The sequence below is a fragment of the Coffea arabica genome, chromosome 7c (genome assembly GCF_036785885.1).
Source record: "Coffea arabica cultivar ET-39 chromosome 7c, Coffea Arabica ET-39 HiFi, whole genome shotgun sequence".
Classification (NCBI taxonomy): Eukaryota; Viridiplantae; Streptophyta; class Magnoliopsida; order Gentianales; family Rubiaceae; genus Coffea; species Coffea arabica.
In genome coordinates this window covers 15,815,074-15,842,304 of record NC_092322.1, presented here as the reverse complement: position 1 = coordinate 15,842,304, position 27,231 = coordinate 15,815,074, and the positions used below count along the sequence as shown (strand labels likewise).

The window sequence follows — 27,231 nt, the reverse complement described above, 5'->3', positions numbered from 1 at the left end:
AGATGGTTCGACCCGATAGGAAGAATTGGAGTATGAGACTTGAAGATGCCTTATGGGCATACAGAACGGCGTACAAGACGCCAATCGGTATGTCCCCTTATCGTTTGGTATTTGGAAAGCCATGTCACCTCCCCATCGGGTTCGAACATAAAGCATTTTGAGCGGTCAAACAATGCAACATGGATATTGAGGAGGGAGGAATTCAAAGGAAGTTACAGTTACAAAAAATTGGAGGAGATTCGCAATGAAACCTACGAGAATGCTATGATTTACAAGGAGAAGAATAAGATATTTCATGACCAGCAGATCTCTAGGAAGACGTTTGAATGTGAGCAAAAAGTTCTACTGTATCACTCGAAATTGAAGTTATTTTCAGGTAAGTTATGTTCTCGTTGGATCGGTCCCTTTGTTGTAACTAATGTCTTTGATTATAGTGCAGTGGAGATCCGGAGTCTAAAGACGAGAAGAAATTTGTGGTGAATGGTCATCGTCTCAAGCCATATTATGATGGGGCTCCAGTTGAGCGGGTGGAGACTATGCATTTGGAGGACCCGATTTGCTTGGTTTAAGCAAATTATGGGCTATGTCTAGCCAAAGATACTAAAGAAAGGCGCTCGTTTGAGAGGCAACCCGAATATTAGTTTTATTATTATTTTTAGTTGTTCATTTCTTTCGTTTTGTCGTTTTCCTGTTGGGTAGTATTAATATTAATATTTCCTCCACCGTGATCAGGAAGTGAAATCTTGGCGTGCCCACGCATTGTTTGTGTCTCTTGAGATCAGAGAACGAAAACCAATCTTGGCGTGCCCACGCGGTGTTTGTGTCTCCTGAGGTTAGTGGATGTTTTGTAATCTTAGCATGCCCACGCGATGTTCGACGACCCAAACCATTAATTTAAAAAAAATTTACTTTCATTAAAAGAAAACGAAGAGATTATTTTCTTTCTAAAATTAAAAAAAAATTTCGAAAAATTTTAAAATATATATATATTTCAAAAAAAAAAAAAAATTCTTTTTTACAAAGCAATTTCAAATTTTGGACAATTTATGTTAGAATAATTTTTGAATAACAAAAAAAAAATCCATTTTATTTTTCCTTTTCTTTTTTTTTCTTTCTTTTTTTTTCTTTTCTTCTTTCTTTCTTTCTTTTCTTTCTTCCTTCTTTCCCGTTGCCTCTATTTCCCTTTTCCCTTCTTTTCTTCTTTCGGCGGCCGCCCCTTTCACCCAAATCATCGAGTCCCTCCACCACAGCAGCTCTACCCCGCGCGCCTGCCACACTCCAGCTCTCCCCCGGCTCTGTTCGCTGTCCATGCTGCCATCACCTCCACTAGCGGTCAACCTCACACTTCCCCAGCCACACCAGCTCCCGAGCTCGCCGCCCTCTACACCCCAACTCGCTGCTCGCAACGCCTCCCTCCAGCTCCGACCTCCCCTCGCGGTCACCACCAGCCCTCCATCAGGTTACACACCACCAGAAGCTACCACGAGCCCGACGCCTACCGCTGACCAGCACGCTGCGGCCGCCAGTGCTCAGCCCTCGCGCGCAGCCCTCTCCCTTGCGAGCCCGTTGGCCTTCACCAGCCACGCCTCCCTCCACCTCGCCGCTGCAGTCCGCCGCTAGCTCCTCTTCACGGCCATCAACTGTCCAGCCACGCCATCCCACCTGTCGATTTCTGACAGGTAGAGGTATTGTGATTCCTTCACCAATTAGTTTAACTCTTTGAAATCCGTGTATGGGTTTCCTGATGGTTTAAAGAAGGTGGTGGTTTGGGCATTTTCTGGGGCTCATTTTGGACTGCTTTGAGTTTAATTGCTGCCACAGTGGGGATATTTTCTGCTATTTATTGAATTGTTGGCCGTTTGATTAATTTTTCCCTGTGACTCAATAGTGGTACTGGTTGAGGTCTTTTGCCTTTCGTTGTTGTTGCTATTTGAAGAAACTTGCTTATTTTTAAGTTTAAGTTCTTGTGGTTGAGTTGCTATCGTTGAATTTAATTCTTTCCTGTCGGTGCACCAATGGTACTGGTTGCAGTGTTACTTTCCATTTCTTACTTCTCTGTGCTGGACTGCCTATTCGATTCTTGAGTTTTGGTGCCTGAACTATTTCTCGAATTCTAACCAGTGGTTGTTGCAATTGCCTGTTGCTTGGCCCAATTGCTAGTTTTGATCGTTTGAATTGGGTAATTGACTGTCCGATTAGTGACAATTGTTGAGTTTCACTTATTTCAATTGGTTGAGTTCATTGCTCTGTTGGGGTCCTTGTTGGTATCACTTGCGTTTTGTTTTGTTAATTTCTACCTTGTGCCCCTTGAAGTGACATTGGCTTTAATTTTTCTTTGTACGTGCACCAGTGGTACTGGTGAGGGTAGTTTATATAATATTTGTCACCCCTGTGTTATTGGTTGCCTCATTGACTACTGGGCTGTTGCTGGGGTGCCATTTCCTTGAGTCATTTGATAATTTTAGTAGGTGAAATTGGGTACTTAACTGTCCAATTGGAGACAGTTTGCATTTGTTTGTTGACATTGGTTGTCTCTATTTGTCTTGTTGGGTGGTTGTGTGTCTAATTGCTGACATTTGGTGATCGTTTTAAACACTAGCACTACTCATAATTGTTGTACTCCTGGACCTTGCTTGCTGGCATTGCTACTTTTTGCTATAGTGTTGGTTGGGTTCCGTAGTGGTCTTTCCGTTCATATCTTTTGTGCATTCTATTTCTGGTTGATTGGGTCACCTGCCAGCTACCATGGTCAAACCACGATCTTCCTCTTCTAGGTCTAGAACCCCTAGAACCCCTCAGCCCCCTCCACCACAACACTCCATTCCCGCCTCTGACCCCTCGTACGACCCTTCCTCCTCTGGGAGGAGGGCTCGTCTTGGGCGACAAAGAGGCGTTCATATCTCTGACCCTGCACATTTTAGGGTCATTTGGACTTCACCAGGGCAGCGACAAGCGGCGATATGCTGCGGCTTGTGAACAGCGGATTATCCCATGCTGTTATCGGGACGCCGCCACCTTGGGCCTCCTAAATATTCGAGTTGGTTTTGACGATTTGATTGAGGCCATTTGGTGGCTCCCCTATTCTCGTATTACTGATCTCCCGGCCTTTGTTGAGTTGGTTAGGGAGTTCTATGCCACATTTGAGTTCGACCTCCCCACGGGTTACACAGTTTCTACTCCTAATGTCATCCGCTTTCGTCTAATGGGTCAGGAGTTCCACCATTCCATAACCGACTTCAATCTGGCCCTTGGTTTTATTGATCCTACCTATGCCGAGTCTCGGGAGTATACCGAGAGTACATGTGACTATGTCCAGCCGTTTTTCTCCCGCTATCGTCATATTTGGGATGAGATGTCTGTAGATAGGGATAACTATGACCCTCGTCTATCTAAGGGTTCTTATCTGAAGGACCCGGCCTCTCGCTATATCCACCGCTTTTTGGCCTATAATTTCTCGGGTAGGCGAGATAGTTCAGGCATTCTGTCTAAGTCTGAATTTTTCTTTATATGGTGCATGCATAACAAGATTAAGGTAAATCTGGGGTGCTGGCTCGCTTTTCAGTTCAAGTCTATTTTGCCTAAAAAGAAGCGTCCTTTGATTCTTGGGTCCTACATTACTCACTTGGCTATTAATTTGCATATCCTTGATATTTCTAACCATAACTTGCATATAGCCTGTCAAATGGAGCCTTTGGATATCCCGTGCTTAGAGAAAATGGGCTTAGTTCAGAAGGGCGACAATGGTTGGGAGGTTGTTCCCCCGGGGGCCACTACGCGCTCCCCCTCGATCATCTTTTGCCCGAGCTTTCACTGATGGCGGTGATCCCGGCCCCTCATCCTTCGCTCCGTCCCCTCCCAACCCAACGGCTGAGGATTGGACTCACCTTCGAAACACCGTTGAGAGACTGGAGACTCGCGTAACCCACATTGACATCAACTTACATAGCATAGCACAAAATCTGGTGGCTTTTATGCAACATGCAGGAATTGCTCCTCAGTTCGCGCCCGATCCACCCCTGTTTTGACGACTTCAGGGAAGTACCATTGCTCTTCTCCTTCTTTTCTGCTATTACATTATCACATTGAGGGCAATGTGTGACTTAGGTGTGGGGGGGTCAGTTTGGGTGCTAGATATTTCCATTTTTCATTTTTTCGGTTGTTTTCCTCTTGTTTTCTGTTTAGGTGTTGTTCCTTTATCCCTTTTGGGTGTTTTTCCCTTGCTGTTATCTTGGTGAATATTTTGGCAGCTCAATTTTTTATTGCTAGTTGTAGTTTACACTATGAATTGAGTTTCGGTGGCAAGTAAGAGCATGCTCTCCTGGTGAATATTTTGAGTTTAACGATTTGGTGCAATTTATGGCTAACTTGTTTAGGCAATGTAAATATTTTGCTGACGTTGTTGTGTGGATTAGTCTCCTGTTGACCTTAGTTCTCCATATTTAGGACATGACGTAGGCTATGATATTTAATTATTGGGTATTTTGGTGTTTTATGGTGAATAACGTATGGCTATACTCCGCTAGTGTCGTCACCCAGTAACCGGGAGTCTTCACCACAAGTGCCGGCTCTCGCGTCAAAAAAGTTGCGATATCTATGAGTAAGTAGTCCTGGAGCTGTGAAAAATTGAGTAACTGGGCTCTTTCATCTAAAAATATCAGAGTTCACGTCAAAAAACTTGAATAGTTTGGGACTAAGCATTATTTGTGCGATCAAAAAAAAAAGGAAAAAAAAAAAAGAAAACGAAAAAAAGATAGAGAGAACAGATGTGAAAAATATGATGGTCTATGATCATGTTGGCTCGCCGATCCTTGGCTCTCAATGTTGAGATTTTGGTTGCCAGTTGACTTAATTGCTGACTGTGCTAGTTAATATTTGGATTTTCTGAGCGAGTTAGCCATAAATTGGACGAGTCTATGAACTTAGGAACTAACCGGGAGAGATATGACTTGACACTTAGCCACTAAATCTTGATTTTGGTATAAGCACAGCTGGCAATGATAATGTTAAAGCTAGCCATTGTAAAGTTGAATTGTCTCCATGCTTGAGGGCAAGCATAATTCAGGTGTGGGTGGAATTGATAGGGTATCATTTGTTAGTAATTTTATTATTAATTTTCCCTTTTATCCCTACCCAATATTGCGTTAATTGTTGATATCTACTTATATTTGGAATCTGGACTTAATTTCAGGAATGAAGCGGAAAATTACCAAAAAGGAGGGACTTTATGAAGAAAATGGAGACTTCTAAGGACTTCAATCCTTGGGCCCTTGAATTGGTGGGAGACCACAAAGCTAGTGAAAGATATTTAGTCATTTGGGCTCTTCAAAGAAAGCAACGTAGAGAGACTTGGAACAAGAAATAATTTGGAGGCTTTGTCCACATGTGTAGGGACCACCTAGATAGCTTTTAGTCATCTTTATTTTGGTTCTTTAAAAGGGGACAACATACAAAAGCAAAGCACGGCTTTAGTTTTAGCTTTTCAGTTTAGTTATAGTTTTCTTTCTTTTGACTGGCCTCTGACACACGCCAGGTGTTCGACAATATTCCCTAACGGGAAAAATATCTTTTATTCCTTGCTTTCTGGTAAAAAACCGCAATGCCTTTGCAACCCATTGATTAGTGTGGTGATTTAATTATGCGGCGTGGCTAAGTCTTCCATCTAGTCAATGGTCAACTCGACGGCGTAGTCCCGAAAAATCTGTAAGATCTAATTAGTTTTCACACGTTCCTTAATTTATTAATATTTGCACGTTGTCTGCTTGAATTTTCATGAGATTATTCTATTAATTGGATGTCAAGGGTCCGATGTTCAATGTGATTTATTAATCTCGTGCTAATTTAGTCAATTAAATCCGTAATTGTTTGATTGATTAATATTAGTGGCAACTGGTGTATTTACACATTAGAGGAACGTGCAATCTAATTTAAATAACTCTCGTAACGTGTTATTGATTAGGGTTAGGTTTTTCTAGTTATTAATGCAATTGAAAAATTAATTCCTGCGGTCGTACCTAGGAGTATTTTTTGGTTAGGAGTGATCAATGGTCGTACCTTGGTTATCAATAATTTAAGGAAAAATTGGTTGTTAGAATTCATCGGCGGCTTTAACTAGCCTATTAAGAAATTAAGAGAACCTCCCTTGCATCAATGATCGGATAAATGGACTGCGTCTGAATAGTTGCATTCTTGGCTAGAATTTATTTATCCTTGATTTAATTCCTGCTATATTTGTGCTAGTTAATTATTCATTTTTAGTTAAATTGTTTAAGTGTTGTTAATTTCAATTCTGGTGAAATCCCCCCTTACCAATTAAAATTTAAAGGAGGCAAATATCCCCAGTCCCTGAGGAGACGATCCTACTTGCCACTGTCTACTATTCAGTAATTTTTGCCAACTAATTAATTCTGGTATATCGGATTCAGCAAACTCTTCGGGAACGGGGTGAATCAAGTAACCCATTGCACACCTAGAGTCCCTGCTCCAGTACTTAGGATTAATTATTGACTGCTTTTAGTGGTATTTAGTTTTTATTATTATTATTGCACAGGTTCGACGCCCTGTCACTCGGTTATCAAAGAAGAAAGTTTTGAACTATAGTAGCCATTTGTGTTCCACCACTGTGTTATTGCTCTAGGAGTGTTTGAAATTTTGCCGTCTACCTGAGTTAAACGCAACAAAAGAAGTGCTGGGAGCATTTGCAGTTTTTGTATTTGCCCAGAACTTGCCGTCTTTTCATCTCATTTGCGGAAGAAAACTTAAGCCAAAGATGACATCTTACCGTCACAAGTGTATTCATTTTACCACCGTTGTATTCATTTTTGAGTTCGGTTGGTGCTATTTTCTGCTGATTAAAAATAAATGTTGCTCCACCTTGATGAGAGGTTGTATTGGTGGCAACTGAGAGGTGCGAGAGAGAGCTCACTACTGTGTGTATGGTTTTGCATGGTAAAATGTGGCCGCGGGTGGGCGGGGCGCAACAACGTCCCAGTGGTAAAGTAGTGCCAGTTGAGGGTCCGTCTGTTTGCTTGTAAAATAATTTCCCCAAGAAAATCTTTTCGCTAAAAATCATTTTCTTGAAAAATTCGCATTCTAATATAATTATCAGTTGGTATCTCTCTACTACTACTATAGACAATCCATGTTAAACACCACAATCAATTTGAGAGTCAAAAAATGGTAAAAAAAAAAATTCTTTTTAAACCATTCATAGAAAATTCTATGAACAATTGAATAAGATGATGTAACCAACAATACCGTTGATTTAGATTCACTGAAACCTTTTGCAGAAGTTTGGTTTCCATTGGATAAAGTAAAACCTTTTTTCTAGAAAAAAATTTTTTGGACGCTTTTTCAACCAAACATCAGAAAAAAGGGAAAACATTTTTTTGAAAAAATTTTCCATCGATACAAATAGACCCTAAGCAAGCATGTTTTGATAGAAAATTATTTAAAATAATTTTTTTTAAAATCATTATTTTTTTAATATGATGCACGTTAAATAAAAAAATAATTTTGAACTAGTGTCCTAGGATGGAGAAAACTAATTTTTAATATCATTATCTCTAATATTATTTACCTCTTGAACCTTAGCAAATTATCCTCATTGTTACAGATTTAGTTGATCATATCAGTACGCAGCGGCCAGAATCATACTAGTACTCTCAATGTTTCGGGGCATCCCGACAATTATAATAACTTGTAGGATACAACTAGGGCTTTGAGGCCTCACAAGTTCCGGTTCTAATTAGTTGTTTCAATTTAACAATATCGGGTGTAAATTCGTGCAATTTCGATTTTGAATTTTTTATAATCCTAATGTTTTGGGGCAACAATTGTATAGCTTGTAGAATTCAAGTAGGAATTTGGGGCCTCACAAGTTCCAACTCAAACCAATTGTGTCAATCTAATAACATAAGGTATAAACTCATACAATTTCAATTTTGATGTAATAGTGATTTTTATAGAAACTTAGTTGTATAAGTTATAAAAAGAATTCAAATTTTATACCAAAATTGTGTTAGTTTAAACTAGATATTATAAGAATTAAACAACAGACTTGAACTAGACAATAACTCAATTTATGAGACCGTGATCCATTCAACTAATGCTTGTCAAGACAAAATTTGCTCTCAAAAATAAATGTAAACTGTTTACTTATCACTTAATGTAACATACACTCAAATGTATCTTATTTAGTATTTAATAATTCAATAATTTAATGGATTTAGACTTCAAATTTCAGATCTCAGTTTTTGAATTTCAACTTTATCAAACGCATCCTTAGAGTTATTGGGTTCAAATCCCTTTCATCTTCTTTCTCGTTTCTTAAATTCCTCCCTCCCGAATTTAAACGGAAAAAGTTTAAAAAGAAACCTACAAATTTACCTTCAAAATGTGCGTGTGTATGCACACACATATAATCTCTCTCTCTCTCTACAAAAGTCACTTTGCTTCGTTACCAAGATTTTTTTTTTAAACAAATTTTTTCCACCCACCTGCGAATTCATAGGGAAAAAGAAAGAAATTTCCTCCTATTATCTCCAATCTCCATTGACGCATTGACCGAGGTCAATGACTTGCAAATTGCTTAACCGCTTAATCCTGTATACATCCACACAAGGAAGACCCGAAGATAACAGGTAAACCCAATTAAATTTCCAAGAATAATTTCCTTCACTTCAGCAAAATAAAGGACATTTCTTTGAAGTTGATGATTGCACGCTTTCATCCTCCGGGCTCATTAGTCATTTCCTTTCCCTTTTTTTTTTTTTTTTTTTTTTTTTCAAGATTGCTTTCCATACCTTTCCTTTCCATAAGTATGAGATTCCCTTCCTCACAAGTTCCAGTTCAAGCCAGGTGTTTCAATCTAACAACATCGGGTGTAAAATGTAAACAATTTCAAAATTTTAAACTATAAATCACATAGATATAAATAGAGGGACTTATACCAAAAAAAAAAAGGAGGTGAAATGAGGATAAGTAAAATTTAAGAGCCAAAATCACACAAGTTTATGACGACAGGGGGTTAACCGCAATATTACCCAACAGAATTTCGAAGAAAACTGCAGGAAATTTCTTCACATTTTGCCGCTCTTAACTTCAGAGTTCCCACCTGAAAGTCTTCGCCCTTCGTCTTATGAGTCAACTCGGACTCATGTATTTACTTCATTACACATTCCTGGAGAAATTTTATCTGCGTCTGTTCTTCCAGATTGTCCAGGCGGCACCAGCTTCTCTCAAATCGAGTTCAGTTAATTGTTTTCAGGGCAGCATTTGAGGTAATACGACAATTATTGTTTGCGTTTTATGATTTTCGATGAATTTTCTGTGTCTGATTGATTTTGAATTCAAATGTACGAAGAATTTTTTATTTCTAGGTTTCCAAAAAGCATGAATAATTTCAGATTAAGCTGAACATTTTTTTTCTTGCCTTTTGTTTTTGTTGGTTAATTTCTTGTTGGGAATTGATTAGGGGTATTTTTCATTGTAATGGTTCCCTGTCTTGTTTTTGTTGTTGGTTAATTTTACCAATTTTTTAAATGCAAATAATTTGCCTGTTCTTCATTGCAATATTAGGATGACTGTGTTTCAACTGATTGGTAAGGTGAGCAAGTGATTTGAAAGGTTGCATAAAGGAATGAGTGTTGAGCTTTTTCAAACTGGATTCAATCAGCAAGGATTTATGTCATGTGGCATGCCACGTGGAGCATGAAATACCTTCTTGGGTTCAGGCATATACTCAAAACACCTCACTGGCCTTTCTTCTAAACATCCCTGAGATAACAGCTAGCTTGAAGACCGGTACCAATTTTGAAAAAAAATAAATAATAATGATTTTCTTTTTTTTTCACATGACAAAGTGTTGTGGAGTTAACGCAAGGTCACAACTAACATATTCTTCCCATAGCTGAATTTCTAAGAAGTGACGCTTGTGGTTCAATCAGAATTCAGACACCTGCTTGTTCTGTAAATTTTCTTGGTAGATTTGTTATTTTGTATGTGATGATTATACATGATTAGCAGAGATTTTGTTTTTTCCCTGTGAAAAAGTGAGAATGGTGAAAGAGAACACATAGACTGAAAGAGAAGGTAAAGAAATATGAGATGTAGATTGAAATCATAAAAAGAGTCAAGGAGAGGAATATCAAATGACGTGGCGAGTTAGAAATTATTCCATTTATTTTTTACAGTTAAAATCCTTTGGGCTTACAGTGGATTCTGAATCTGAAGAGTCCTGATTTATCCCGACAACTTCAATCAACTTGGCCTATAGGATTTCGAATCCAAACAGTTCAAATACACCTTTCCATGAGGACTGTGTATACATTGTGTCAAAGATACATTACAAGTAAAATCAGTAAAAGTAAAAATGCTATATTAAAATAATCTTTGAACCATAAAACCAGAGATAGCCTAGGAATAATGTCCATGAAGCTTATAATGAATTTATTGTTATCTAGGACTCACTTTTACACTGTCAGCAATTTCATTGAGAGATGTTATGATTTCCATATACAAATTATCTGAAGGCTTATAGGGTCTCAAAAACCTTTGATGTTTGGTCTTTATTCCTGGAAATCCAAGATAATTAAATTTTTTTTTTCCTGGCAGGGAACATGGCGAATAAACTTATAGACCTTGGTTTGGGACCAGTACATGGTTACATTTCCCTTGAGAAGAAGATGCAACATGTTCAAAAAGAACTTGATCATTTGGCGTGTCGATCAGGTGATATGATCACGAGAGTACGAGGTGCACACTCACACCAGCAAAAGAAAAGGAAGAGGGCAGTTGAAGAGTTGTTTAAGGTAGTTGAGGATATAAAAATAGAATTTGAATGCCTCAAAGAGCAAGCCCAGCAAACTAGCTTTTATAATATTTATGCACGTTGGAAGATGGTGCAACATGTTGATAAAATGATTAAGGAACTTACAAAGCAGGGTGCATCTCTGGAGAAGATTTTGCCTGGTGGGCTGCTAGTAGAAACAGAGTGGCAAGGCCGAACAATTGAAATAAATATGAAAGAAATCTGGGCTTGGCTTTTGAACGATGGGATCTCAAGTGTTGGAATATATGGTATGGGAGGGGTGGGCAAAACAACTTTAGCAAAACGTATCTATGAGGATTTCGTCATTGGAACTAAATTCGCTGATAGAGTTTACTGGGTTGCTGACCCACAAGAGGGCAGCATCCATAAATTACAGGACAGTGTTGCCAAAGCCGTAAATGTGGATCTCTCAAATGAGGAAGATGAGAGGAAACGAGCAGCCAAATTGTTCATAGCATTGAGCAGAATGGAAGATTTTGTGATCATATTGGATGATGTTTGGATCCCATTTGACATAAATAAAATTGGAATTCCTTTAGGCTTAGATGGAAGCAAGTTGATAGTAACCAGTCGATCATTAGAAGTGTGTCGTCAAGTAGGTTGCCAAAAGGAAATAAAAGTCGAACCTCTTTGCGAGAAAGAAGCTTGGACATTGTTTCTGGAGAAACTTTGTCCTCCACATGAACTTCCTTTGGATGTAAAGGAGATCGCGAAGTCTATGGTGCAAAGATGCGGTGGTCTGCCGCTCGGGATTATCACCATTGCTGGACGGATGAAGGGAGTGCATGGCATTCATGAGTGGAGGGAAGTCTTAGAAGAGTTGGAAGGATCTTTTGTTGGGCAAAATGACAATCTCTTTGATATCTTGCATCTCTCTTTTAATCACTTGAGAGATCGGAGATTGAAGGAATGCTTCTTGTATTGCTCTTTCTACCCTGAAAACTACAAAATTCCAAGGGATGAATTGATAAGATTGTTGATTTTGGAAGGACTCATGGATAAAAGAAGATCGAGGCTATCGTTATTTGACCAGGGCCATGTGATACTGAAAAGACTTGAAAGGATGTGCTTATTGGAAAGTAATGATAGAGAAATTGAATGTGTCAAGATGCATTGTTTGATACGAGATGTGGCACTAAGGATGATAGACTCTGACAGTAAGTATATGGTAAAATCTGGAAGATGCTTGCAACGCATACCAGATGAGATTGAATGGAAAGAGGATTTGGAAAAGGTCTCATTGATAGATAACAACATATCATTAATTCCGTCAGGCATATCACCTAAGTGCCCTAAACTTTCAAGCTTGATTTTGGCGAGTAATCATTTAAGATCGATTCCTGATTCATTCTTTTCTCAGTTGAGAGCCCTCCGAGTTCTGGATTTAAGCCGCAACTATGACCTTGAAGTGCTGCCAAACAGTGTTTCACAATTGAGTAACCTTATTGCACTGTTGCTATCTGAATGTTACAGACTCAGTTTTGTACCGCCACTAGGGGGGCTCAAGGCATTGAAGGAATTAGATCTATATCATACTGCTATTAAGAATGTGCCTGAAGGCTTGGAAAGATTGGTCAATCTGAACTGCCTAAACATTGATAGTACAGGATTAAGGACGATTCCAGATGGTACAATCTGCAAACTCTCCCATCTTCAAAGCCTCCGGATTCCAGAAAATGTGGAAGTCAGAGTAGAAGAACTAAAAGCATTGAAACATCTAGAAGAATTTCAAGGTGGATTTTATGATATAGATACTCTTTGTCATTTTGTTCGATATCGCCAGAGCTACGAAACTCCCATTTTTTATAGTATTGAAGTGAGCCCAAGTCTAAGCCTGTTATGGTTTCCATCTCCAGTTCCATGCCAAATAAATAACAATGTGACACTTAGTGGCATAGATCTAGGAGGAGGAAAGAGTGCCATAGTGCTGCCAGAGGACATTCAACAACTAGCTCTAATAAATTGTCATGGGCTAAGCGCCTGCTTAACCACTGCTTTCTCATCGTTCAATATTCAAAGAAGAGGCTTGACTCTGTGTTTAATTGACAATTGTCCTGAACTGGAATGCATCATGAAGGTGTCTTCTTCTGAAGACCAACTAGTTGGAGAGATGATTTTATCTCCTTGGGCCCCACTGGAAAGCCTTGAGCATTTGAGTCTCCATTTGTTGCCAAATTTTGTTGGACTCTTCAAATGGGAAATTGAATTTGACCCTCCATGTAGGATTTTTTGCCATCTAAAATCAATTACCATCAGCAGGTGCAATACAATGACGACAATATTCACACCATGTTTGCTGCAACACCTTCAAAATCTGGAAGTGGTTGAATTGCTGTTTTGTGATCGATTGGAAGAGATAATAGCTGACAAGGAAGGGGGCAAAGTACGTTCCAGTCTAAGTAACGGTGACCAACACTCTCTTAAAACCTTTGTCAACTTCCCAAGGCTTAAAAAGTTGACTTTACAACATCTGCCAAAACTAAGGAGCATCTGTGAGGGAATAATAATCTGTGATTCCATTGAGAATATTAGGGTAATAGGGTGTAAAAATCTTGCAAGGATGCCTCTTTCCTTTTCCAGCATTGATGGACAACCAACTCCCTCCCCGCCCCTTAGAGCTGTTGAAATCTTGAATGAAGAGCTTGAGTGGTGGAAGTTGTTGCAATGGAAAGATCCTGGTTCAGGGAGTGTCATACAACCTTTTGTTCAATTTGTTGCTGAATCTCCAGTAGTTTAATCAATGTCCCCTTCAATCCTCAAGTAAGTCCGTCTTTTCCTTCTCAATTATTCCCCATCTTCCTCAATTAAACAACTCCCTATTTGCACTACCAACACTTGTCTGAGATTATCCAACATGATGTTAAAGACGTGAAACACAACTATGTTGCTTTTTCTTTCAATACTGTCAAATTCTGTTTTGTTTGATCTTATAGGTGAAGTAGTGTTTGATGATGATCCGCTAGCTAGATATCAGGGAGATTCTTGCACTGATATGACCATGGCCATTTGTTTTCATTCTTTACCAAATTCTATTTGTATCTCCATCCGTCCTGCCTATGTCCTTCAGAATCAGGGGCAGTACTGGTTTGGCTCTCATTTCTGCTTTTGCTGTAAATCTTGTTCTGCTTTTAACAACCAAATGCATGTTCTTTGCTATAGGTAATAGCAGTAATTATCTATTTCGGGTCATTGACTTATGTGCACTTTACTACTTTGGCTAGTTCCTTGTGGCTGATATGGTGAAAATATCTAGTGTTCATCTGCGCATTCTCAATTTTCTTATTTTTGCTTCCTTTAGCAATAATTTGCTTGTTCCATCCTTTTTGTACAAGGCACAGGTTGAGTATTTGGTAGAAAAAAAATGCAAGAAATCTATCCATCACTGGAGAATGCAAATTGAGAAACTAGAGGAGCAACCTTTATATTTCTATATTGGCAATTTGGGCTTGGAATAAATGGGTTTCTAGTCTCAAGCATAGTTGTCAAAATCGCGATCCGGATCGTAGGATCGTACGATCCTACGATCCGGATAATCAAAATCGATCCGGATCGTATGCAGAGTCGCAAATCATATTAATTTTTTGCAGGATCGCATAGAATCGTAGCAGGATCGTATAGGATCGTGTAGGATCGTGTAGGATCGTAGGATCGTAGAATCGGTAGGATCGTACGATCCTACAATTTTTTTGTAAATTTGTGAAATATGAAGCTCCATTTTGCAAATAAATGAAAATATTTGTGGTATATTTGTAATTTATCAAAGAATTGCAACCTTTAATTGCTTAAGAGCTTTTGGTAGGATCTTACGATTCTACGATCCGATCCTGTGAAACTAAAATCGATCCTATGTAGGATCCCGAAGTGGCTACTTTTACCATATCTGTCATTGATAGGAAAGAAGTAGTCAATTGATTATAACATTCTTGGGGTACTCAAATAAATTCTTGCAAAATAATGGTCTTGAAAGCGTCCTTATATTTCGTCTTATGACTGACATATTTAGACCAATTAGGCAAAGTTTGGAATTTCATTTAGAATTCTCTCTCATGATGGTCGGTTGACTCAGAGGCCTTCGTTTCCAGACAATCCATGACAGTCACAGCTATTCTGTGTTATTAATATTCACAAATTGGGGATACTAGGATATATGGGATCCACTTACCAAGAAAAGGAGAAGATATGTAAGATCTCCAGCAGACTGGCTGGTGCTCTGGCAATTCTTCCTGATTTGACTTTGAATAAGCCTCTGACCTCATTTTCGCTGTGGCATCACCAAATATTCTAGCTGATGCTCAAGATCTTTTACTTAATATCTATAAACATGTTGAGAACCCCTTGAATTTCTAGCAGTTTTCATGGCTTCTTTTTTGGTTTGGCTCTTTTGAATCCCAAACTTCCAATTAGATTAATAATTCCTAATTACTAGTTTATAGTGTTCTTCCCCTTTTCTTTGCTTGCTTGCATCAGTGCTACCCCGTCTTGGGGTGAGATCTTAGGTGACATCTGTTTATTTTCCTGTGTTTTCTTGCTTTAATCTTTGACCATATGATTTCCTGTGTTTTCTTGCTTTAATCTTTGACCATACGATTATAGCTTTGCAGCACAGCAACTGTTGTTGCTGGGAAGTGCATGAGGAGAATACTTGGAGCCTCTTTTGTGTTCATCCGCAGTTGGAAATAAAGTTTGTTATTATCTTAGATTTCCTTGGAATATGCTCCAGTACCTCTCAACCACACCCAGGTTTCGCTTCTCTCAGGAAGCGAGCCTAATATAGAGCTGAACCAGCATTTGCTGGAAGCCAACTTGGATATGCCATCTAAGCAATTAAGAGCTATGGATTGTTGATCTGCCTTTTGGGCACTAATTTCTCAACTCTCATTGGCTTTCGAATGTGTTGAGTTTGAACTTTCCTATACTTAAGAATTTATCCAGTTGCCTTGAAACATAATCCAACTTGTTTCAGCGGACACCAAAGCAGTGGCTTTTGGAGAAACAAATTGGACGGGTTGGACACAAACACGTACACCATGAAGAATTGGTCCAACAAGTCCCAAGCAAATTAAAGTTGTCTTTCATAGTGGAATATCCTGTCATCGATAAAGAATTTCTGGGATGGAATTTCTGGGTGTGACTATCGGCCATTGTAAAGCAGACAAATCTCATACAACCAAATAGGACTTTATTCATACAATCCGTTTTCTTTCCTGTCGCTATTCTTGATTTGGGTAAGAGTCCATAAATCCAAACATTTATAAGAAAATTTGAGTGAGAAAATTTGAGTGAGACTTGGTACATGACAGTCCCCACTGCATCTAGGGCAATTTGGATCAAGGACCAAGTATTAATGCCTTTGACTCGTGAAGAGTTGAAAATAATAAGAAGCTAAAGGAAATTCCTTTGTGTAAATTGTGGGCTTTGGAATCTTTTGACCCCTCTGGGAAGGATCAAAGGAGTAATCATGATGCAAAAATTGTTTGGATTGTATTTTTGAGAATAAGAAAACTTACATAAATCTGAAGATTTTGCCTTCCATGATTCCAATCATCAGCTGTGCTCTAAACATCTGTCCGCCGGAAAGGTTGTCTAGTATTTGAACTTCATATAGATGTCTGGTTTCCCTCTATAGAAGAATGGCCATATCCCACTTATGGAAGTGTATGGCATTTAGTTTTATTTGTCCCTTTCTTCTCCTCAGTAAAACCAAATGACGGTCTAGCATTATTAAGTTCCAATTCTTGCTTTAGAGGTTTTTTTTTTTTTTTTTTTTTGATAAATACTTGCTTTAGAGGTTTGTGTCAATTTTAAAGGTTAAAATGACAGTTAATAAGTAACAGTTCTTTATGGTACAAGAAGTGGAAATGAATGACAAAGTTTTCAGCACCAGGGCATCTGTGGCTGTAGAAACCCCCACTCCCCCCCTCCCCACCAAAACATATAGCACAAAACACTTCCCTATATTACTATTTGGCTAGAAATGTCAAGTTCTTTCAAGCATGTTCTTACAGTTACGTGGAGTGGCTTTCTTGGAAATCCATCTTAAAGCCCCCACAGCTCAACCAGCATATTAGATGCCATTTCCAGTTTCCCTACCTAACCCTTTTATCCATTCCCCAAAGCGATCCGTCTTGAGTCTATGAGCTCTAGCAGGGCCTTAAGCTTCCATTGGATGCTCTGTCAGTGTTTAGCGTCTGGAGTAGCATGTGTATCTCATGTGTTGCTCTGGTTGCGGATTGTCTTCCCAGTGGTTATCTTTGTCCTCACCTCTTCAAGCCTTTGGCACTTTTGTCATGTGTTCTCAGAGATAATACCATATGTTGATAGCAAAAAACACCAGCAAGGACTTCATATCTTGTACTGGTCTTCTTCGATTTCTCCTTGCTATTGATGTGCGGCCTCCTAGTCTACAATTTCTCTGGTCTAGTAGTGAAATGCTGGGCCATAACCCTTGCTTAATCTCTGATTCAGGTTAGAACATGAAAAAAGAAAAAGAGCTTCCATTCTAAAGAGAAAATAAAATCTAATCTATTCAAAGATCTTGATCCATTCAACATGATTAACATGTGACTTCATAGTTTGGTTTCAAAGGGTTTAGTCATTTGATTGTATTACTGATTAAAATCAGGAATGCTATTGCAAAATGATGTGGATTCGTGTTTTTTAAGGGTTTGTTTTAAGAACTTTACTGCAGATGTGTCTGTGAAAAACTTTTCTTGATTTGGTGCATTTTGAGGCGTTTTTTGCATCTTCCAAGTTCTTTGCCCCAAGTTTGGCTTCTTTCTCATGTGTTTTTGTTGGGTATAAATTTGTTTGTTTTAGAATGAGTTCCAACTTTCAATTGCTTAATTTGGCATGCATAAACATGATTCAAAAGGCAAAATTGGTGGATAGTAAAAAGACAAAAAGAAAAAGAGTATTTGGATCTCTATATATTTACTTTCAACTACTCAGTTGGGGTGTTTACCAGCGGGAGGCAGAAGGGAAGAAAAGCGAGTCACCGGAATTCAAGAAGCTTGGGAAGAGATCCCGACAAACAGAGAAACAGGAAAGCTTCGACAAGGTCGAAAGAGCAAATTTCTGGCTTCTGAGTTGAACCTCCAACAACGTTTTCGCTTGTCCAAGTCCAACCGATTAACAGCAGCATGGTCACTGGGATATGGCATTCTGTTGGTATGTCTATTAATTTGCACAAAGTTTGTCACTTCCAACTCAAACATTAGTATTCATTGTCTCTACTTTGGGAGAAAAAAAAAAAAAGAGTAATACTATACCTAAAAGCAGAGCAATTTTGGCACTGCCCCATTCGTTAATGGTACCATCTCAACTCAAACAATACTCCCTACTTCCATTGCAATTAGACTTCATTCCTAGTCCTACAAAAGAAAAATGCAGGAAAATAATGATGATGTTTTACCATGTAGGTTGGATCACTCTTCATTATCTCAGTGGCCATGTCTCTCATCAAAGGATGCATCTTCAAGCAATCCACTCCATCATTCACAACACGATCCAGTAAACAAGCCTTCTCGAGTGCTTTGAGTATGGTATGACCCTGATCAAGCTTTGCTTCTCTGCATCTTCTATCTAGAAATCCTTCCGAGATGAGCCCTCTAACTACTTCATCCCTTGGAACTGTTTCATCTTTCAAGAGGATAGAGCAATGCAAGAAGCTGGTCTTCCACCTTTCATTTCTCAAGCCATAAAAACTGCTTTTCATTACCTCAAAAACCGCATCATCTGGTCGTTCTTCCATCTCTGCCAATGCATCTCTCCACTGGCGAATGTCATTAGCCCCTATCATGCTTCTCGCCTTAGCGATGATCCCAAGAGGCAAACCTCCGTACTTTTCTGAAATAGACCTGGAAATCTCTTGGACATCCGGTAGGAGCTCTTGGTCCCTACTACGAAGTTTCTCCATAAACAGCATCCGACCTTCATCAGCAGAAAGAGGTTGCACCTTAATTTCCTTTTGGCATCCCGTTCTGTGGCATACATCCAATGATCGACTAACCACAATCAACTTCCTCCCTTCTTTTCCTAGAGGAATTCCTATCGTTCCGACATCAATAGGCGTCAATAAACCGTCGAGTATGATCACAAACTTGTTCTTCCTCTCTAATGCCGAGGCTAATTTGGCTGCCCTCCTATCATCACCGGCATCCATATTTGGGAGATCGAGATGCAAGACTGTCGCCAAGTCGTCCTGCAATTTGGAGACTTCAGAATTAGCATCACTGAACCAATATACATGCTTCAAAAATTTGTCTTCTTTTAATAGCTCGTTATGGATATGACTTGCTACAGCCGTCTTGCCTACTCCAGGCATACCATAGATTCCAATGCATGAAACCTTGTCATCCATTAACAAAGCCCGTGTGTCTGTCAAATTTTGTTGAACTGATTGGCCTATCAGCTCTTCTGTTACCAGGGGCTTGCTCTCCTCATGGACAGTAATCATATAGCCACCGCAAAATGACCCTTGTTCAAGAAGATCTGATGCCTCCTGAATCATTGCATCAACGTACCGTGCCAATGAAATACGCGAAGGAAATGGTCTCCTCTGGTAATCTCTTTTCAGGCCTTGGTATTTCATTTTCTTTCTTTTTACATTTTTCAACCAATCCCCAACTTCCCTCTTTCTTTTATATCCTGAATGTAGGTCTTGCTCATGTCTTATTGTCATGTGTATGTCACGTGCTTTTTTGGTCAGCACACGAATTCTTCTTTCTAGAGTCTTCATCTTTGCGTCAAGGCCTGAGTGACTGCGCATCCACTCTATGCCAAGATTTGCTACAATTCCCAGAAACACGTTCAAAACTGTCTTGAGCATTTTTCTGACAACGAAGCAGAACAAAATGACATTTTATTTCATGTCACCAAAATGAATGGAAATTTGGGCCACAAAAGCAGTACATGTGATCTATAGAGACAATGAACAATAATGAGAGTGAACAGATAGATAACTACGGTGATATGTTTGTTCATTTGAAAGAAGATGATTATCAGCTGCCCTGAACATTACAACGGTAACACAAGAATAATTAGTCTCATTTTAGGTAGAGTAGTATCCACAGTTGCAGATGCAATTGTAGATGTCCCTCTTGAGAACAAGTGGATTAGGCAGCCCAAACAGAGGCGGAAACTGCTACTTCAAACATTCCAAGTGCATGCATGTAAATACAACTTCTAATTCCTAAAATCTGAACCTTTAACCAATAAACCAAAGCCTCCTTGGCTCACTTTGTCCCATATTTAATTTCCTTGGAGAAATTGCCATAGAACACTCACCTTTTCTAGTGTTTTCCGTCTAATATCCTATGCCACTTTCTTTGCCTTTTCTTATGCCATTTCCTCTTTTTTTAAGCACCCCCATTTCAGTTAATTTGTGCCAGGAATTTACCCAGTTTAATCTTTCTTTACCTATACCCCTAAATTATTTGTATCTTTTTTCCCTCAATTTTCATAGTATTATCTCTTTCTATCATGCAAATGGACTCTCAATCTGAAAGTTGTTTATGCTGTTCCAATCTACATCCAGGTAGATATGGTTTTGCACTGAGTTAACTCAAGGACATACAAAATGTAAGAGTTTGCAGGGGAAGAAGGTGAGAGGTTGGGGGAGGTGGGGAGGAGGAGATGGGCCGAGGGTGAAAGGGAAAGGGGAAGGGATAGCGAGGGTCGATGGGGACTAAGAGTGCAAACAAATCAAGTCCAATTGAATCTAGATTTTGATCTAATTGAACCGAGTCTCAACCTAAGTTTATGAAGTTCGAATTCGACGAGTTCAAAATGTAAAGCTTGAGTTTGAGCTCAACTCAAATTCGAGTCGAGCTAGAGTTTAAAAAAATAAAATAAATAATTATTTTATTTTTAAAAATAAATAATAATAATAATAATAATGATTTTTCTTAACAAATAATAAAATTTTAGGGATATATATGTAATTTTACTGTTAAAATAAAAAATAAAAAAAATATATTAAAATAAAATATATATATATATATGTATAATTGAACTCGAACCGACTCGCGAACTAACGAATTTAGTATTTTTGAACTTGATTTCGAATTCGAATTTGACTTAGTCAGCTCGAGTTTGATGTTGACCGAGTTCAGTTGAGCTCGGACTCGAGCCGCTCGATTCGTTTGCCACCCTAATGAGGACGCGCGGCAGAGACCATTCCTGAATAGTGTAACATTGTAACTCTTTGTAAATTTCTTGTACATCCTTATAATAGATGTATGATATTTTATTACTATTCATGTGGGTCTCATATGTAATAATTGTGTCTCTATTGTTAGATCTTACAAGTAGTTCAAGTAGAGTTATACTTTATTCCAAAAATATTATATTGTTCCGAACGGTTATTACTCAAAATCGTCCAGATCCCGTATCCAGCGGTGCAAAGGATGGTGAGGGAAGGGCGAGGAATGGAGGGGGCAACAGTATGACACCTTCAAAAACACTTTTAAACACCAATTTTTAAGGATAATTTCAAAAATCTCCTTTGAAGTTTTCTCACCATAACGCTGCCCTCTTCTCAAGTTTAAAAAAATATAACCTATCTTCTTTGTCAGCCAATTATGGCCTAATACTAACATCAATAGTGATGAAATGATTCTTATACCCTACCTTTGATTGAGATATATATTTTGAATTAATTACAGATTGCACCGATATAAATAGGAGTATGTAGCAATTTTCTTCATATTTTTAAAAAATATAAAAATTTCCTTGCGATAACTAGCACCACTAACCTTCTGATGATTCTCCACTTATAATATCTTGGATAAATATGCCCCCGTTGTTTTATGCTCTTCTTTTTTAACGCAAACCTCGGAGACAGGGCCAATCCAAATTTTATTAATGCAAAATAAAATAGAAGTGATGGATTGGAGAGAGACAAAAAGCTAACTTCCAGTACATATGGAAAAACGAGAACATTACTCAGTCACATGCATAATGGAAATCTAACCTTATCTAAACTACAAGAGTGGCGTGTAGCCTAGATGGATCTGTGGTCAGGAGTCCGGTCGTCAGCCAAGTATAGTGAAGTCAAATATCAGCAGCCGTGCTAGGACCATCAAGTTGCACCAGTTGGAGTCCAACTTTGAGTACTAAAACCTTGCACAAATGCCAAGTAGAAATATCAATTAAATGAATAAGCGAAACCAACATCTTTAAAGTTAATCTTATACGTATTGGCGGCAGTGTACACACTATCATAATTAGATGTATGATACATATGTAAAATTTAAATTTCGAATTTAAATTTATATTATATATCATGCATCTAATGATAAAAGTATATACACTTTCAGTATATAGAAGATTAATCTAAAACTTTATATGTTTTTTTCTTTTAAGTTTCACTCTGTTTATAAGTTTTAACTTTCATACTCTTTTTCTTATAAGTTTGGTAAAACCTTTTTCTTCTTCCTTTTTTTTGATGTTGCCAATGCATTTTATTTTATATTTGTATGTATATATTCAAATAAAATTTTGATTTGAATTAGCATTTTCTCTCATTTATAGTGTAGTTTATGTGATTTCGACATTTGTTAACAATTAATTTATCATTGGTATAGTTCTTGTTCAAAACAAATTACTAATTTCTTGGCAAAGCATTAATTGTTAATAAAATGCAAAGTTAGAAAAGTTAATTCTAGTAATCAATTCTAACAACTAGGAATCACTAATAAAAAAAGAAAATTGCTAAAACTTTTATGCTTTTCTTATATGAATTTATAATAAGTATATATTCTCCTTGAAAAAAATAAGAATATATATATTTAAGCATTGAAGAAAAATGTTATTAAGAATTAAAAAGATAAAGACAATAATAAATAAAAATTGAGCGGAGAATAAAGGATAAGGTTTCTATATTTTGTGAGTATTTTGGTCAAGAAACGTGAAAGAAGAGGTAACATACCTTTTTAGAAAATTCTGGTGGGCAAAGTAAATGAACTGCTTGTTGTGACAAAGATATGCAAACTACAAGAAGCTGCAAACAGTGCAATAACAGAACCAAAAGGGGTTGTCTTTTTACCCTAAAACTACTGAACCAAATAGCCAAGAAACCTGTCAGAGAATAATGGAACAAAGATGTGATATGATTAGGAGTACTCAACAGCATTAGCTAGAGAACAACGAAGGTAGAAGAAGGGAGTCTTTCACCGGGATATGATGAAAGAGGGAGGAGGAGAATGAGGCGTTAGGAGTTGTATTGTATGTTCTTTTTCCAAAAGTTGTAATGGTTTTTTGGTTTATAGACACAGCACTGAAAAGAGGAGGAAAATGATCAGAAGCTCTCTTGGAGATTTACTTTTGGTCTAGGGATACATGGTCTCAGCATGAGGCATCATCATGCAAACATGAAAATTGGAAACACGTAGTTATGGAAAGTGATTGAAAAAAATTCAGATAATTTTCTTCCTGCTATTGAATTCTTGCCATGCTTTCTACCAAAAAAAAAAAAAGGAAATTAAAATCTTATTATGTGCTTCAAGTGGATCAATATATATTTTGTACTTTGTATTAATCTAAAACATGCAATGCCCCCGAGGCTTAGTCTGGTGGCATGGGGTTGCTGAAGACGGGGCTTGGTCTCTAGTTCGAGCCTCGTTGCCAGCAAGTTACGGGAGACAGAGAATTTAGTCTGCGGGATCCACTCCTTGCAGGGATACCTAAAAAAAAATCTAAAACATACAATGACAAGTTACTACGTTTGGCTAGTATAGTTTTAATTTTTCATAACTACACAAATAATCACAAATCAAACTTGCTAATCATGATATTTTTCTTTTCTAGTTGAATCTTGGTTGCATCACCAAATGATTTACTAATAATGTCAGAAGAATTTATCTGCACTAGGCATTTGACAGGACTCTTCTGTTGGTTAAAAAGGACGGTTTAATTATTGGCTACCCCAAGTCCAAGTTCAGAATTAAGAAGAATAAGTACATGTGTCTGCGGTGTGCTGCCTATAAAAAGCTACCTACTGTGAGTAGTGGAAAAAGGTCAAGCTTGAAGCCTTCAACTGCATTATTATTGTAATAATTTGTAAATGCTGCACCTTGGGCCACCTCATTAAACAGGATTTACCTTGTTTAAAAGCGCCAATAAATTGATTTTCAAAATGTACATCACACACACACAGATGTACCTACGTTGAGAAGGCTTTGGTCTAATTGCTAAACTTGAGACCTAAGGTCATGTTTAATAACCAAATTTAATACTTAAATTTAATGAGCTAAAATCTTAATATGTTTAGGTGTGTTTGATAACCAGGAAGATCTGAATTAATCAAGTGCAATGAATTTTTTAGGCCAAATTTGCTGTAAAAAATAAATGATAAGCAGTTCACTTAACATTTAATGTGATATACGCTCAATGTATCAAATTTAACCTCTGTTTGATAATCCAATTCATCACTTAAATTTAATATATTCGGATCTTAACTTGTTCAGACACGTTTGATAACAAAAAATTGAACATCTGAATTAATTAAGTGGCATTGAATTGTTAAGGCAAAACTTACTCCTAAAAATAGGTGATAAGTTATTCACTTAGCACTTAATATGATATACACCCGAATGTATCAGATTTAGTGCTTAAAAATCAATAACTTAATAGATTCATGTTTCAGTTTTATCAAATGCACATCTTAATACTTAATAATTTAGTAATTTAATGGATTCATATTTCAAATTTCAGTTTTCAAACTTCAACTTTATTAAACGTATCCTTAGAGTTCTTGGGTTCAAATCGCTTTCATCCTTCTTGTTTCTTAGATCCCTCCCTCCCCATTTTTTTTTAAAAAAAACAGTTTGTCTTCAAATTTATCTTCAAAATGTGTGTGTGTACACACATAATCTCTCTCTCTCTCTCTCTCTGCACAAAAGTCACTTTGCTTTGTTACCCAGATTCTTTTTTACAAATTTTTTCCCTTTGGTACTAAGACCCACCCTCCAAGGAATTCATAGGGAAAAAGAAAGAAATTTCCTCCTATTATCTCCAATCTCAATTGACGACCGAGGTCAATGACTGAAATTTGCTAATTGCTTAACCGCGTAATCCTGCATACTTTTCTACACAAGGAAGGCCCGAAGATAACAGGTAAATCCGATTAAATTTCCAAGAAAAATTTCCTTCACTCCAGCAAAATAAAGGACATTTCTTTGAAGTTGCTAATTGCATGCTTTCATCCTCCGGGCACATTAGTCATTTTGGTCCACCTGACATGCACGTGACATCTGCTATCGTGTACCTTTCCTTTCCTTTTTTTTTTTTTTCCCCAAGATTGCTATCTTTTTTTCCATTTGGATTTGGTGGTTTGTTTGGATTGTAAGTTATTTGAGATATTTTTTCTGTAACACTTTTTGTGATGTGATGTATGTGAGATAAAAAGGTAATTGGGAAGATAAAAAAGTGTATTGGAAACTGTAATGATGATGTAAGCAAATACATTTGGGAAAATAATCAGCTAATGTTTTCAGGGCATCCCGACAATTATAATAACTTGCAAAATTCAACTAGGGTTTGGGGTCTCACAAGTTTTAGTTCAATCTAGATGTTTCAATCTGGCAATATCGAGTGTAAATAGTTCTTGTTTCAATCTAACAACATCAAGTGTAAATAGTTCTAGTTCAAACTAGTTGTTTCAATCAAACAATATCGAGTGTAAATTTGTGCAATTTCGATGTAAGTTAGTTGTATAAGTTACAAACTTAAATTTTATACCAAAATTGTGGTCAATTTACATCACAAGTTTCAGTTCAAACCAATTGTTTCAAGCTAACAATATCGGGCGTAGTAAATTCGTGCAATTTCGATGTAATTGTAATTTTTGTAGAAACTTTAGTTGTATAAGTTACAAACTCAAATTTTATACAAAAAGTTGTGTCAATTTAGATCACATGTTTTCTTCCTGCTATTGAATTCTTGCCATGTTTTCTACCCCAGAAGCAAAAAAGAAAATTAAAATCCTATAATGTGCTTCAAGTGGATCAATATATATTTTGTACTTTGTATTAATCTAAAACATACAAATGACTGTTACTACGTTTGGCTAGCAGAGTTTACTTTTTCATTTTTTTTAACTACACAAAATAATCACAAATCAAACTTGCTAATCATGATAATTATCTTTTCTGGTTGAATCTTGGTCGCATCACCGAATGATTTACTAATAATGTCAGAAGAATTTATCTGCAATATATAGGCACTGGACAAGACTCTTCAGTCGGTTAGAAAAAGCACAAGGCCGTTAAAACCGGTTGAATTTTTCTTTTTTTTTGAGTTGCGGTTGAATTATTGGCTGTCCCAAGTCCAAGTCCAGAATTAAGTACAAGTATCTGTACTGTGCTGCATATTAAACTTATATATATAGTAGATCAATGAAAATAAGAGGATTTATGATCGTCCGTTTGGATTGTATTTTCCATCATTTTTTATGAAAAAATTACTGTACCGATTTGATATATGTGAGGGGAAAAGATAATAGGAAAATGTGATCACAGAAAATGATGCAATTTTCTGGCAGAAAATGGCAATCCAAATGTTGTATATATATATATATTCTGGTATGAGTGTTATAAATATTTGTTACAAACTTGTATCACCAGATTAACATACATACTGTGATTAGTGGAAAAGGGTCAAGCTTGAACTGCATTATTATTGTAATAATTTGTAAATACTGCATCTTAGGGGCCACCTCTTTAAGCAGGTTATTATACCTTGTTTAAAAAGTGATCTACTACAAATTGATCTTCAAAATGTACGTCACACACACACACACACACACACACAAAAGTACTTGCGTTAAGAAGGTCTTGGTCTAATTGATAAAGTTGAGACTCCCAAACTTAGAGCTCTTCAATTCAAATCTCCCTTCATCCTCTCTCTTTCTTAAATCTCTGCCTCCGTAACTTGGAGAAAAAAATTTCAATAGAAATCTACAAATTTATCCTCAAAATGTACATTACACACACACACATGCACATATACACAAACACATATATGTATGTGTGTGTATACATATATATATATATATATACATGTGTATGTGTGTGTGTATATAGACACACACTCTACAAAAGTCAACTTGTTTTGCTACCAAGATTCTTTTTTACAATTTTTTTTTCCCTTTGGTACTAAGACCCACCTTCCTAGGAATTTACAGGGAAAATGAGAGCAAATTTCCTCCTATCATCTCCAATCTCCATCGACGCATTGACCAAGGTCAATGACCGAAAGTCACAAATTGCTTAACCGCGTAATCTGTACACTTCTACACGGCGAAGACCGGAAGACGACCCGTAAATCCAATTGAATTTACAAGAATAATTTCCTGAAGTGAAGGACATTTCTTTGAAGTTGCTAATTGCATGCTTTCACCCTCC

At 37.4% G+C, this 27,231-nt stretch overlaps 2 protein-coding genes across 13 annotated transcripts; one reads left to right on the top strand and one right to left on the bottom strand.

Annotated features, from left to right (window-relative positions):
- The first annotated feature begins 8,998 nt into the window (after positions 1–8,998).
- LOC113699278 (disease resistance protein At4g27190-like) lies at positions 8,999–19,222 on the top strand. 12 transcript variants are annotated; one of them, XR_011817891.1, is made up of 6 exons: positions 8,999–9,278; positions 10,612–13,588; positions 15,422–16,053; positions 17,793–17,995; positions 18,247–18,369; positions 18,475–19,222. XR_011817891.1 is itself a non-coding variant. In XM_072058187.1 (3 exons), exon 2 carries the CDS (start codon positions 10,617–10,619, stop codon positions 13,563–13,565), a length of 2,949 nt encoding a protein of 982 aa, XP_071914288.1. In that variant the 5' UTR covers positions 8,999–9,278; positions 10,612–10,616; the 3' UTR covers positions 13,566–13,588; positions 13,762–14,007. The 12 variants fall into 12 exon arrangements, 1 of the variants encoding a protein (XP_071914288.1); XR_011817890.1 differs by having other exon boundaries at positions 17,777–17,995; XR_011817892.1 differs by having other exon boundaries at positions 15,422–17,995; positions 18,475–18,775; positions 18,867–19,222.
- Positions 16,618–23,107, bottom strand: LOC113699279 (putative disease resistance protein At4g10780). The gene is made up of 4 exons (XM_027219530.2): positions 22,758–23,107; positions 21,801–21,949; positions 18,240–19,659; positions 16,618–18,001 (listed from the first exon to the last, which is right to left on the bottom strand). The coding sequence occupies exons 3-4, from the start codon at positions 19,653–19,655 to the stop codon at positions 17,972–17,974; spliced, it is 1,446 nt and encodes a 481-aa protein (XP_027075331.1). The 5' UTR covers positions 19,656–19,659; positions 21,801–21,949; positions 22,758–23,107; the 3' UTR covers positions 16,618–17,971.
- Between the last annotated feature and the right edge of the window lie 4,124 nt (positions 23,108–27,231).